Source organism: Petaurus breviceps, unplaced genomic scaffold (genome assembly GCF_028583685.1).
Source record: "Petaurus breviceps papuanus isolate PSGF00001 unplaced genomic scaffold, PetGlider_PUasm1.0 84, whole genome shotgun sequence".
NCBI lineage: Eukaryota > Metazoa > Chordata > Mammalia > Diprotodontia > Petauridae > Petaurus > Petaurus breviceps.
The window spans coordinates 13,658,208-13,672,862 of NW_027186645.1; the positions used below are offsets into that span (position 1 = coordinate 13,658,208).

General features: G+C 38.2%; 1 protein-coding gene across 1 annotated transcript in view; it reads left to right on the top strand.

Moving 5' to 3' along the window:
• The window catches only part of TES (testin LIM domain protein), an 89,237-nt gene that overhangs the window by 38,044 nt on the left and 36,538 nt on the right, over nt 1–14,655 (top strand). Inside the window, exon 2 of the mRNA XM_069107074.1 lies at nt 11,953–12,038. Within this exon, the coding sequence (XP_068963175.1) occupies nt 11,953–12,038 (86 nt within the window). The remainder of the gene's footprint in view (nt 1–11,952; nt 12,039–14,655) is intronic.

Below are 14,655 nucleotides of genomic sequence, written 5' to 3' on the forward strand. Positions count from 1 at the left end.
AAATAAAGAAAGGAAGCATGGCATAGAAGACAGATTGCTGCTAGCCAGGAAGGCTTAGGTTTAAAATTTTTCCCTGACACATACTTTGGCCCAGTCTTTTGGCCTCAGAGTGTCTCCAGGCAAGCTTCTAAGAAAGACTGTAAATTGCAGAGTAGGTGGTAATTAGCATTGATATGGGATTTTCTTCACTGGGAATTCCACATTGCAATGAAAAAATTACAGGTTCAGTCCCCTTCAACTTTACTCCCCCTCCAAAAAAAAAAAAACAACAAAAAACAAGAAAGGTAGTCTAATATATACTTGCAGTCATATAATCATAAACACATTAGCACTCAGGTTCATTTTAATACAGATAGATCCTTGATCTAACCCCCAAATAGCTTTAGCTCAAACCTGAGATTCTTTGAAGTTTCCTATATTTTTTCCTTTTAGTTTTATGCTTTTCTCTTCCCAATACTACTGTAGGAACCCATGAACAGGACTTTTCAACAGGTGCTTGGTTCCTGTTACTTAGTCTAAAAGATCCTAGCTTTCCAGGATGTTGAAATAAAAGGACCTTTGGGACATGAAATTTTAGGTAATTTGTGGATTCTGTCCTGCGATCCTTTTCCCTCCTCTGTTCTTTTTTTTTTGGGTAATCTCCACAGCTCCCATTGGTTCAATTATCATTACACATGACTCCCTCTGTTATTACTATCTCTCCTGAGCTCCAGTCCCATACTTGTTAGATACTAACATTTGGATGTTGAATAGGCATCTCAAACTCAGTATTTTTTTAAAAAAGAAACTTAACATGGGGGCAGCTAGGTGGCGCAATGAATAGAGCACTGGCCCTGAGGGAGGGACCTAAGTTCAAATGTGACCTCAGACACTTAACACTTACTAGCTGTGTGACCTTGGGCAAGTGTAGTAGCAAGCACCCCAACATACCCAGGGTGGCTGCCAACACGGGTTCTCAGATTTGCTTTTCTAAAGGAAAGCAACTCAAAGTTCGTTAACAATCTTGCTTTAATCCATCAAACATGTCATTTATCTAGTTCAGGGGAAAAGGTCAGCACCCCGAACTTCAAAGTATACAGAGGTTACAAGCAAAAATTACAAGAAGACAGAGAAACAAACATTTCAAGCAGACAGGCCTCCAACTGTCCAACCATTACATCTATACTTTGTCAGTTACCAGAGAGGGAAGCATCAACATCTGGGTTTTTCATGGCCAGGGGGCTCTCAACGGCTGCCTGGTCAAATCCCACAATATTCCTCAAAGTGAGCCCCAAAACAAAGCCTTACAACAAGGTTTATATAGCCTTTTCCTGGCTCAGAGAATGTAACAACCCTCTTGACCCACTGCCCAATCACAAAGTATCTCCTGAAAAACAAGCCTCCCCACACAGGCTCCAGGTACAATTAAGGCTATCCAAGGGCCTAGGGGCAGGGAAGATCTTAAATTTACATTCTCTTTACATTTCCCTTACAGCAAGTCACTTAACCCCAATTGCCCTGCCTTCTCCCCTCCAAAAAGCAAAGCAAAAAATTAAATTAATAAAAAAGAAACTAACAAACTCACCCTTTGGTATGTTTTGTTGTGAAGCATACCACCATTGTTTCAGTCGCCCATATGAGTAACCTTGGAAATCATCCTCAACTTTCCATTTTGCCTGACATTGCCTCCCCTACCATACATAATCACTTGCCAAGTCTTGTTGAGTCTTTCTACTCTATAGCTTCTGCCCACATGGCCACTGCAGTAGTTGAGGCTCTTATAACTTTGCACATGAGCTGTTATGGTACCTTCCTAATTGTACCCCCTGCTGCTAGTTTCTCCCCTCTCCAAACCATCCTTCACACAGTTGCCATATTGATATTCCTAAAGTACAAACCCAACCACATCATGCCCCTATTTGTTGAGCTTCAGTTCCTCCAGAGGGAAAGAAAAACTTTAAAAAAAATTTTTTTGGAAGGCAATTGGAGTTATGTGACTTGCCCAAGGTCTCAGGCTAGTTTTTGTGCCAGATTTGAACTCAGGTCCTCCTGACACCAGGGCTTATGTACTCTGTTCACTGCAACACCTAGCTGCCCTGAAAAACTTTTTTTTAATTGACATTTAAACCCTTCCACAATTTATCTTCAGCTTGTTTTTCAGCACTCCCCTCTCATGCACTCTACATTTTAATCAAATGGGTCTTTCTTTTCTCCATACATGTTTCATCCCCCATCTCTGTGCCTTTGTCTCTTCCTCCCCTCCACATGTCTAGAATTCTCTTTCTCACATCTGTCTAATAAAATCCCTTGTTTCCTGTAACCACCTCCTAATGAAGCCTTTTCTGATTTTTGAGCTCTTCTCCCCTGAATTACTTTGTATTTACCTGTGTACATGCTGTCTTCTCACCAGTAGACTATGAGCTCACTGAGGGCAGGGAACATTTCATTTTTGTCTTCATATCCCAGTACTTTACACAAAGTATGCCCTTAATAAATGATTTGTTGAATTGAATTGACATCACATTACGGAAGCAAGATAATTTGGCCTAGAAGGTAGGATTTTGGTCATGGATGATAGCATGGAGAAAGGTGGAGGAGAAAGTATTCTGGATGTTGAGGCATTTGGGATCATGGAATGAATGAAGAAAGAATGGACAGGAGGAGGAAATGAGCTGGAAAAATATAGTTTGCACAGGCTAACGATTATAGAACTGTGACTTGGAAAAACTGTCATTCCCTAAATATGTTTTCTTCTGTCCAAAGCAGTTCTTAGGGGTTTTTTAGTCCTGTCAAGTGCATTGCTGTGTACTTTATTCATTCATTAATGAGTGAAAAATAGATATAACCTCAGCCTTTAATCTTATAGGTTAGGGGGAATTAACAGCATTGGCTTCCTAATGGACAAAAGAGCAGAGGTAAAAGTAATTTATGGTTTTTTTGCCTGTACACTGATACTATCACTTCCTGTCACCACCATTGTCCTTTGCTTATACCACATTTTTTTCTCCCAGTAAACTGGAAGCATAGATCTAAGTAGAAGTAAAGGTGTCTCTTTCAAACCTTCACAAGCTTAGGAAAAGTAAAGATGACACATCATGAACTTCACTATTCCTGTTTCTTCCCCCAAATGAGACATAATCCTTTAGCACTTGCCTGATGTGAATCAATACTGGTTCTGTACTTCATAATCAAAGGACTTATGTTGAAGGGACCTTGAAGGCACATCTGATTTCCCTTCCTTACTGTATTACTAACAGAGCAAGTATGAAAAAAATAGAATGGAAAGTTATACTTTTAGTGACAAATAAACTTTCAGGTCATCATTTGTTTTCATTGTTTCTCCCAAACCATGCTTTCCTTAAGGCAAAAGGCTTGTTTTCTTCACTATCCATACTACACCCATGTATTCTCATTGGAATTGTTTATGCTTTAGGGCAGTGGTGGTCAAAATGGGACATAGAAGCTTGTCCATGGGGAATGTGGGAAGAAAATATTATGTTTCCATTTATATTCTATTTTATTCTGTTTATATTTATTTATTCTATAATACATTCTTCAATTTGTGTTTTATTTTTATGTAAAAATAAGAAAAATTAAACTTTACTAACATCTAATAAGGCAGGAGGCATGGTAGATGAGAACTGGTTTCAGAGTCAGGAAGACCTGAGTCAAGTTGTGCTTTTGATACATATTGGCGACATAACCCTGGAAAGAATCACTTAACCTCATAGTGTTTTGGGCAGTTCTCTAGTACTATACATTGCACAGAAGATACTGACCTACAATGTTAGAAGGAGTTTCATCAATTTAGAATTCTTTGTACCAATGAAATTAACAAGTCTTATTTCTATTTCTAATGTTGAATATCGACATTGTTGGATAACCTAGTGTTGGATAATAGGCACTGGCTATCTTTCTGGATACCTGGGCTAGGGGGTGATATATTATGTAAGTCTCCCCCATGTCATCAGTGGTTATGAAAACTGGGAGAAATTGAGTTGTCATTACAATTCTTTAGTAATTTGCAATGCGACTGAGCATAATTAGAAGCTGAGGGCAGATTTGGGTTATAAGTAGAAGCTTTGTGCTTGTCAGATGCCCTACATACTTGGGCAGCTGGGTAAATAGAAATTATTCCTGTTTCCTTAGCCCCTTAATAAGCAGAAGACTCTCTTTACTCATTCCTGTAGCTTTTTTTTTTAATTAAATTTTTTTCCATTTAATAAACATTTATTTTTTTTCCTTCCAAGAAAAAGAAAAGCAAAACTCTTGTAAGAAATCTGTAGCAAAGTCATACATAGTCAATCAAACTAAATCCCCATACTGTTATGTTCAAAAAATGTCACATTCTGTACCCTGACTCTATCCCTTTGCTGGAAAGAGGTGGGTTCTTTAACATTCATCCAGAATCATTGATACTCATTGAATTGATTATAGTTTTTAAGTTTTTCAAAGATGTTCATTTTTGCAGTGCTATGGATAGTGTTTAAATTGTTGTCCTGATTTTACTCACTTCACTTGCTGTCATCAGTTCATATTAGCCTGCCTAGGTTTCTCTGAAATCACAATGGGACCTATTCATATGCCATAATTTGTTGAGCAGTTTCCCAGTTGATGTCTCCCCTCTTTTATCATTCTGACTACCCCAGCTCCCTAGGACAGCAGTTGAGGGGAGAAGAAGATGGGTCTGTTCTGGCTACATGAGGAAGGCACAGTAAGTCCTTTGATTATAAAGTGCAGAGCCAGTGTTGATTCTCATCAGGAAAGTGCTAAAGGATTATGTCTCATTTGGGGGAAGAAATAGGAATAGAGAAGTTCATGATGTGTCATCTTTACTTTTCCTAGTTCTTCTCTCTAGGTGGTCTCTAAGGTCTCATCTTCCCTTTTCCTTCCTCTTTCACTCTCCTCCTTTCAGTCCACTCAGATTAACTTTACCTGCTTAAAAAGATGAGTTCTGTTTCTGTAACAAGGAATAAATCCTGGAAAAATCCTTTTGTTTTCTATTGCCATTGAGAACTGAAGGGACCTAACTGTTTAGGAGGCAGGAAATGGAAATGCAGAAGTAATTAACATGGATGGGCTGAAAGGTAGGACGTTTAGACTCGTCCTCTAGCAGTTGTGGGTGGGTCCTGAGGCTTTGGCCTGGTTTCTCTTCACCTCTCCCTCTGGCCTGTTTTGTTTGGTGTTCTCATCAGCTCCCGTAGGTTCAGTTTCCTAACAAAGCTCTGGCTTTAATCTCCCAGAACAAGTTTGGTTACCATCTTTCTCTTTTCTTCTTTCAGGGGTCTGTGGGTATCCTTGAAGGGCTGGCAGTGGGGGAGAGAAGGGGTGTAATTTTCTGTAATGCTTTCAGCTTGAATCCCCCATTCCCGTGTGTTTTGCTCACAGTTTGCCGCCATTAATGAACAATCCAGTTCCTTTTTGTCATTTTAATATTGTTTAACTTTTTATAAGGAGATATTTGCTTCGCAGATAGAGCCAAAACAGAAGTACAAATACTTCCAGCTGAAATCTGGGGAGAGTAGTCTCAGACTTGAGTTTTTACATTGAATTTTAGTGTCAGAGTTTAGTTTCTACATATCATTAGCCCTACTAAGTTACCTTCCAAATACAGCTAAGATGCTAGATGAGTCTGTATTTTAACTACAGTTTTTGCTCTTTTGGGAACATTGGTATGATGTCTCCCGATACTGCCCGTTACAAGAATGGTGGACATTGATTATCCCTTTGGTGTTCACAGACATTTTGTTTCCTAATATGTGAATATAGGTAAAGGTTGTTTATGAGAAGGAGTGTAAACAAAGATATTTCCATTAAATTCAATAAGAATTTTTTAGTCATTTACTGTGTGTCTGGCATGGTAGATACTACGGCAGAATAGGGTCTGCCTTTGGATAGCTTACATTTTCCTGAGGGCAAGCAGCAACACATACAAAAATAAGTAAACATAAATTATGTTCCAAACAAATACCAAGTAATTGGGGTGGGAGACTGGAGAAGGTGGTCTAACAGCAGGCAAGAACCTCAAGGTTTCTTGAAGGAGGAGGCATTTCTAAGAATTTTTTTTTGAGGTGCCTGCTTTTTTTCAGAGTTAGTAAGGAAGAATAAAATAACACATTTTTTCACCTATCAATTTCCCTGTTACCTTTGAGACTGGGGATTTGTAGAATTATAGTCTGTAAAATTGGCAGCGAGGTGGCACAGTAGAGTGCTGGGCCTGGAATTTGACCTCAGACACTTACTACCTAAATGACCGTGGGCCAGTCATTTAACCCTGTTTGCCTCAGTTCCTCATCTGTAAAATTAACTGGACAAAGGAACAGCAAACCACTCCAGTATTTGCTGGGAAAACCCCAAATGGGGTCACAAGGAGTTGGACACGACTGAACGCCACCACACAGTCTGTAAATCCTTCCCATTTCAGCTATGACAGCCATTAAAACCAACAATTAAAATAAGCGTAAATTAGACTTATTAAAAAGTGACAAAGAATTTTTAAAAAATGAAGCATATTCAGTCAAATTGTTCTAACTAAAAAGGTATTTGTGCCACTAACAAAGTGAAATTTATTTTAAAATGTGTTTCATCTTTTTAGATTTTGTTTTGTTTGTAATATATAAATTGGTAGATGTATGTATTTATATAAGCAATGACTATATCTATGCATATATATATATATAGATATGTTACAATATATCTATATATATATTTTGGGGGTCATACTCAAAAATGTTTTAGTAATAGAGGTATGAGATCAAGTAGTTTGAAGGTGACTCTGCTGAGGGCATTGTCCTTTGTGGTATTTTCCTTTTACTTCTGCAGACCTGTTCAGCAACAGCTCAGCTGAAATTGTGTCTCCCATTTTCTTAACACTAAACATCACTAATTTAATTTTACATGGTCTGGAAAGAATCCTACTAATTGAGAAAGGACAACAATAGAAAACAAGGGGCATATAAAAATACATTTTACCTACGTGACATGCCTGCTCTTCTCCTATATATATAGTATCTTTACACAAAATCTAATTATAAGAAAATTTGGCCCCACATACCTTGACTATTCTATAACTTTTTTCTTTCTTCATATACCCTTTATTTATTTATTTATTTTTGCTTTTTGGAGGGCAGTTGGGGTTAAGTGACTTGCCCAAGGTCACATGTCTTAAGTGTGTGTGTGTGTGTGTGTGTGTGTGTGTGTGTGTGTGTGTGAAGTGTCTGAGGCCAGATTTGAACTCAGGTCCTCCTGATTCCAGGGCTGGTGCTCTATTCACTGCGCCACTTAGCCGCCCCTATACCCTTTATTTTTAGTATGTATATTTATTTGAGCAACTAAGTCATTTTGACTATTATAAATAAAAGCTGTCCCTGGAGTTATTAAAGGGTATTTGAGGCTATGCCTGCACATAGTTTAAAGGGAACATTGGCCTGAACATAAAATCAAATGCAAGATACCAGTAAAATAATAAAAAAGACAGAAAATTGGAACCCAAGAGGTAGTACCATAATATTTATCTTTAGTTGTTGGAGAGTCATTGTGGCATAGTAGACAGCTAGGAAGATCTGGGTTCAAGCCCTGCTACTGACATAAACTGACTGATTAATCCTGGGCAAATCATTCAGCCTCTGTGTTGCTGGCAGCTCTCTTAGACTAAGTAGAGGTGGTGAGGTTGGAAGAAAGGAGTTTACTCATCTGGGAGTTAACTATACCTATGAAATCACAGTTTCAGTCCCTGTCTATCCTTTAGCCCTTTGTCTTGAGGATAGGATGAACTAAGGCTTCTGTTTAGGAAAAAAGAAGATGATTCCATGTTTTGATTCATATTTGAAATTGTAAATTCTTGGCTGCTGAGGTCGATCAGAAATTCTGACTGCAAAGACAGTGAAGCTTCTGCTTTTGTAGTGAAGCTTTCTACTCTTGCCCTATTTTTAGGAAGGTCAAAAGTTAATGACAAGTGAAAAGAAAAAAAAGGACATTTACCATTCTTCTAAAATGACTTTAAAAAGTAATTTACAAAGAAAAGTCATACCAGTAGTTATTAATGCCTACTCTAAGAATCAATGATATTGTCCTCTTCCAAAAGAAAAGGTTCTCGTAATAATAATGGGTGAGTGACCAATCCAAATCCAGAAAGAGAAAGGGAAAGAGAGAGGTAGGTATGAGATCAGTTACTCAGTCTCACCCATGTCACAGGGGTTTGAGTTACCTGGTATAAGCCCCTAGGCGCTCAGATTTGAGGGTCAGACTAAAATGGCTTTAACTTGGAAAAGGCCATTCATAATTCAGGGACAAAAGATTTCCTTCCAGATGTTATCTAAGTAGAGCAATTTAGTCAAACCTTAGTAAAGTATCTCCCTTACCTTCTCTCAGCTGAGCCCCACATAAGAGAATGTTATTAAAGCCAATGTGAGAAAAGCCTAAATACTCTAAAATAATAATAGCTAACATTAATATAGCACATTTATCTAACATTTGTGTGTGTGTGTGTGTATCTGTGTGCATGTGTGCATGCTAGTCAGGCACTGTACCAAGCACTTTACAATTGTCTCCTTTGATCCTCACAACAATCCTGGGGAGGTAGGTGGTATTATTATCCTCATTTTACAGATGAGAAAACCAAAGTTAAGTGCCTTGTCCTGGGCCACAGATTTGTCTGAGGCTAGATTTGACTTCAGGTCTTCTACCCCAATAGCATTTTCACTTTTTTAAGAAAGGAGGTGGGGCAGCTAGGTGTCGCAGTGAGTAAAGTGCTGACCCCAGAGTTGGAGTCGGGAGGACCTGAGTTCGGTTCCAGCCTCAGACACTTAACACCCACCCACACACACACACACACACACACACACACACACACACACACACACACACAAAAAAATCTGTGTAACCCTGGGGAAGTTACTTTACCCCAATTGCCCTCAAAAAAGAAAAAAAAAAAAAAAAAAAGAGGGAATAGAAATGAAGAATACAGCCTTTACAAATAGGCTGTTCATACCATAATGGAACCTGCAATGCAATATATTAAAGACAGTTCTTGCTTTACGGAAATTCACTTCTGAAAGAAAATATTCCAAAGAACACCAGTATTGTTCTTTCTCTTGTTTTTCCTGCTCCTCTGGTCCTGTCTCTAAGGCATTGTACTCCCTTCCCCCCAAAAAAAACTAGGAAAAAAAACAACCTTCCAGATAAAAGCAAAAGAATATACAGGTGGAGAGACCCCTCAATACAACTGGATCAGGGGTTTGGCTTGCTACCTATCTCCAGTGCCAACCCCACTCTGTCCATCTGGGCCTCCAGCATGTTCCTTTTGCTGCTTTCGATTCTCTGTCCCCAGCCCCAACAAGTCCTTGAACCATGTCCTAACCTCCCCTCCCCCTGCTCCCCCACGCGCTCGCAAAACCCACCTCCCGCCCCCCCCCCCCCCCAGGGATGTGGTCCCCTTCCTGCTTCCTTCCTTTCCCCCTGGCCTGGGCAAATTTACCTTACATAAGGTCTGTTGAAAACTCCACTTACATAAAGCAAGAACTGTCTGGATCCTTTTACTCACATTCTTGCCAGTTAGAAAGCCCAAATAATCAGTTATTTTTTCCCTTGTACTCTCTATATAATGATCATGGAAGGTCCTCACTGTTACATGTCAGAGTCACTAAGAGATAGCCTTTTGAATCATTAAATACAGATTATTTTTTGATTAGGTTAGTTTTATCATAAAACATAGTCTAATAAAACCCATATACAAATGTTAATCAGAAGTATACATATATATGCACACATATACACACATATATACATACACACATAAACATATACCTATATGCAGATATACACATAAATGTATGTACACAACGTATATATATGTATGCATATATATGTGTGTATACATGCACACACACATATAGGTACATACAGGATTTGCTGTAAATGAATGTAGTAACTTTTGTTTGAGAAAAGGCAAGAACTTTAAATCATTTAATGATTACCCTAATACTTGCCTTTTATCAGAGATTGATCTTTCAGTGATTGTTACCCCATGGTATTGAGTACACATTGATAGGAACAACACTGCAGTGATGCAGGCCAGGCCCCAGTTGAAAAGTTTCTGGTTTAAAGAGCTGTTTCAAGTGCTGTCACTGGTGTGTCAGAAATTGCGGAGAGATTTCGAATCCAGAGTGCTGTGGCTGCTGATCAGCCAGGGTCCTGGAATTTAGAGCTGGTTTGCCTCCTTTCTTTCTCGTCTCTCTGGTTAAGTATAACAAGTTTCTAACATTCACTAGATTCTGGTTGTTTAGCTCCTTTCACTGGATAAGTTTCTGGGAGCTCTAAAAGCAGCGGTGTCCAACTCATACAGTGAAAGGGGCTGCTAGGCTGGATGCGTGAATCCCTGGTGCACTCATATGGAGTTGGAAGACTTCATATTAACACCATATGTTACATTCTATTATATTTCTATTTTGTAATTTTTTTCCCAATTACACTTTAATCCAGTTCAGGATATATAGTTTTATACTTCTGCTATAAAAAGTATTATTCTTTAAGTTGAACTAAAATGCTTTTCTCTGTCATCATCAATCATCATCATCACCATTATCGTTTTCATCTTGAAATGATATATCAGTTTGAACTTTCCCGAGTCTCCTTTTCCCACAGTTCATATTTCATGTTTCTTCTGAAATATTTTAGTTTAGGTACACTTTAAAAAAACAACAGCCCGGGTTTGTTTCTTAAATTCTTTGTCTCCAATCAGCCGCTGCTGGAACTTCCTATTTTCCAGGTTAGAACTTAAATAACTTCTTATTTCATGTAGCAGAAGACAGAGAATGATCAAGCTGACCCCTCACTGATAATCAAGGGACTTTATAATCTTGCTTTAAAAAAATATTAGTTTTATTTTTATGTCTGTCATTTCTGCATAGCTCCACCTCGTCCTCATCCCTGATTTAAATCTTCTGTTGTAATAAAAAAAAACTCAGAACAGTTGTGCAAAAACAAGTTACAATGACCCTATCTAACTATGTATTCAACATTTTACCGTAATAGTCTCTTGCTTCTGAGAAGAGGAGGGAGTGTTGCATTATCTTCTTGTGGAAGATTGGCTATTATGATTACTCAGCCTCACCTCCTTTTGATTTTTTTTTTATTTGTATTACTATAATGTTGCTATATATTTTTCTTCTTGTTCTGATTACCCTGTTAGTTTGCAAATCTGGTTACTCTGAATTGCTTGCTGTAGAGCAGGCCTGCACAACCTATGCCCCCCCTAAAGGATTTTGGGGTGCCCATGAAAAATGCAGAGGATGTTTTTCACGGGCTGCCTGAAATCCTTTGGTGTGCTGCAAGCGGCTCATAGGCTACAGGAACTTATAGAGTGTAACTTCTATGTACTTACATAGCACAGTTCCGTCATTTCCCAAACATAGAGCAAAAAACGTATTGTCACAAATATTTTGGTACATGTTAAACCTTTCTGTCTTTTGTAGCATTTTCTACCAGTTCTTTCTGTATACTGTTTGTGTGTGTATATGTGTATCCAATGTATATATGTACACATATAATATATAAATATAAACATATACACACACAACATTTTTATAGCACTTTAAGATAATTGCAATATTCCGATTTTGTTAATTGGTTGCTTGTCAGGTCTTATTTTAGCTTCTTTTTTATGTTCTAAATTATCAAATTTAATTATTTTAATAAATTCTTAATTGTCAAATTTTATTAAATCAAATAGTTGGTTCTAAATTAAACAAAATGAGTATTACTCAGATAACTTACTTTCCACTATGACTTAGATAACATCACCCACCAAGGTGCTGTTACTGTTTAAATGGTGTGGTATTCTCCTCTCTTCCACCCTCCCCACAAAAAAATACTTTTTATAAGCTATAAATGGAAAATTAGTGGTAGCTGAATTTTTTTAAATTTAATTTTAAACTCTTGCATTAAAGTTACATCATCTTGTTTTCTCTTGAACAGATGGGCTTAGGCCACGAGCAAGGATTTGGTGCCCCCTGCTTAAAATGCAAGGATAAATGTGAAGGATTCGAGCTACACTTCTGGAGGTAATGCTTTTAAAAAACTAAGTGCTACATTGGAAAGTTCTTCTCCATGGCAATAATTCCTTAGCTTTTTTATACAGTGAGAGAGTGCCAAGTTTTCTGGCATGATTGCTAATGCAGATCTATCATTCTTTATTTTGAGATGTGAATAAAATATGAAGTTCTCCTTTCCCTCTGTCATTATGTTGTAATGAGCTAATTGGCCCACAAAACCATGTTTTAAAGGACTTGATTTGTTCATTTTCCTTTTCAATTGCCTTTAGCTCTAAAAAGTGGGATCTGATATTTTTGGAGTAGCAAATGACTTTATTTTGTTAATCTGTTGGGATTACATCTTTATTTCAGTATTTTAGGCATATTCCACACCACAGTGCCCCAACTAACATCTTTTCTTCAGTAGCATCAACTTGTTATAATAAAATAAAAATGTGGAGAAATCCAATTGTAACCTTATTTGACTGATAGTATGAGAAGCAGACCAATTGATCGACAATATCACTTTAATTCTTGCAATCACATTGTTCCTATGGCATGTAATTGAAAAAATGATGGATTGAGTGTCAGGAGACCTGAGTTCAAAATTCCAGTTCTGACAGTTATTTGCTGTGTGACTATGAGCGTACCACACAGTTTTCCCATCTGTAAAATGGGAATGATAATAATTATGTTACCTGACTGAAAGGTTATGAGGAGAATACTTTGTAAACTGTAAAGCTTTTTATAAAGGTAAGTCAATTAGTGATTATTGTATTGGATGAGTACCTGTGATGTGCCCTATGTAGGGTTAGACACTGAGATCACAGATCGCTTCGGCTTTCAAAAGGCTTTTATTTTATTGGAGGAGGCAAGGTAGTGAAACTTGTACCCAGTAAAGATATACAAAGAAAACAAAAATAATTTTGATGGAAGGGAAGAGGAGAAAGAGTACTGGAACTAGGGGTGATTAGGAAAGGTCTCGTGTAAAAGCTGACAGCTAATCTGAGAGGAACAAAGCTGCAGTGTGGAGGGAGAACTTTCTGGACATGATGGACAGTCTTTCTAAAGGCATAGAGGCTAGAGCTCTTAGAATGCCAGGTTTGTCTGGAATGTAGACAGTGTGATAGGAAGGGAGTCTGGAGAGGTAACGTGAAACCAGTTTATAAAAGGTTTAAATGCCATACGAGGGAGTTTGTACATTTCTATTGAAAGCAGTAGTGAGCCACTAAAGTTTCTAGAACGGGACAGTGGCATGGGCAGACCTATGCTTTAGAAAAATTATTTTGGCAGCTGTGTGGAAAGCAGAGAGTGGACATAGGGAGACCAATTAGGAGGCTATTGTGGCAGTTTGGCTGCAGGTAAAAATGGCTCACACTAGAATGGTGGCTTTCTAGGTCTACAGATGATGTAGAGTCAACATGATTTGGCAGCTGGCTGGGTACGTGGCAGGATGAGAAGGGAAGAGCTGAGGGAGTGGCGGCCTCAGATGAACTTAGCCTGAGTAACTGGACAGATAAGAGATCATGAACATCGAGAATGATCTGGAAGGACTTCTCATAAGATTTAACACCTGAGCTGAAGTTTGAAAGAAGCTAAGGATTCCAGGAGAAAGGGGTAAGGAGAGGAGTGTGTTCCAGGCATGGAGAGAGAATAGCTTGTGTATAAGCAATGGCGGGGATGGAGATGGAAGGCTAAGTTTGGAGAATGGGTAGGATAGTTGGGCTGGCATGTAGTGTGTGTGTGTGTGTGTGTGTGTGTGTGTGTGTGTGTGTGTGTGTATAAAAAGGGCAGTAATGTGAAATAAGTTGCGAAAGATTCGTAGAAACCAAATTATAAATAGCCTTATATGTGTGTGTGTGTGTGTGTGTTTTGTATTTTTATCATAGAAAGAAGTGGGAATCAATGAAGATTTTTGAGCCAAGGGAGTGACATAATTAAACGTTTAACTATGATGCTTCAGAAAGATTATCTCAATAATTGTATCGAGATTAGATTATAGGAGTCCTGAGCCTGGAAGCAGAGAGACAAATTTAGACATTAGTCTAGGAGAGATAATGAAGGACTGAGCTGGAGCGGTGGCTGTGTGATTAGAGAGAAAGTGATAAATATCATAGATGTGGTAGAAGTAGAATTGTGATAAGACTTAGCATCTGATTGGATATGGGGGGTGGGAAAAGGAAGAGTAAAGCGTATTTCTAGGACTGTTAACCTGGATGACTGGAAGGATGGTGGTTTCTTCACCAGAAACTAGGGAGGTTTTAAGGGTTAGGGGTCCATCCCGGAGGGTTGGAAACTATAAAATGCCCATGGCACATCCAGTTAAAGATGCCCAACAGGAAGTTGAGGAAGGAGCATTTAATGAAGAGAAAGACTGGGCTTAGATAAGAGAATCATCTGCGTAGAAATGGTCATTGAACATGTTTAAGCTAATAAGATGAGAGGGTGTTGAAAGAAAGAATTGAAGAAGGTCCAGATTTGAGCTTTGGAGATTAATCTTTAGTTAGGAAATGGAAGATGTTTGATGATTTAGCAAAAGAAACTGAGAGGAAAGAGCTGGAGAGAAGTTGGAGAAAGCAGAATTTTGTTATATTTTAATGTATTTTGTTAACATTTTTCTCAATTATGTTTTAAATATATAAGTATT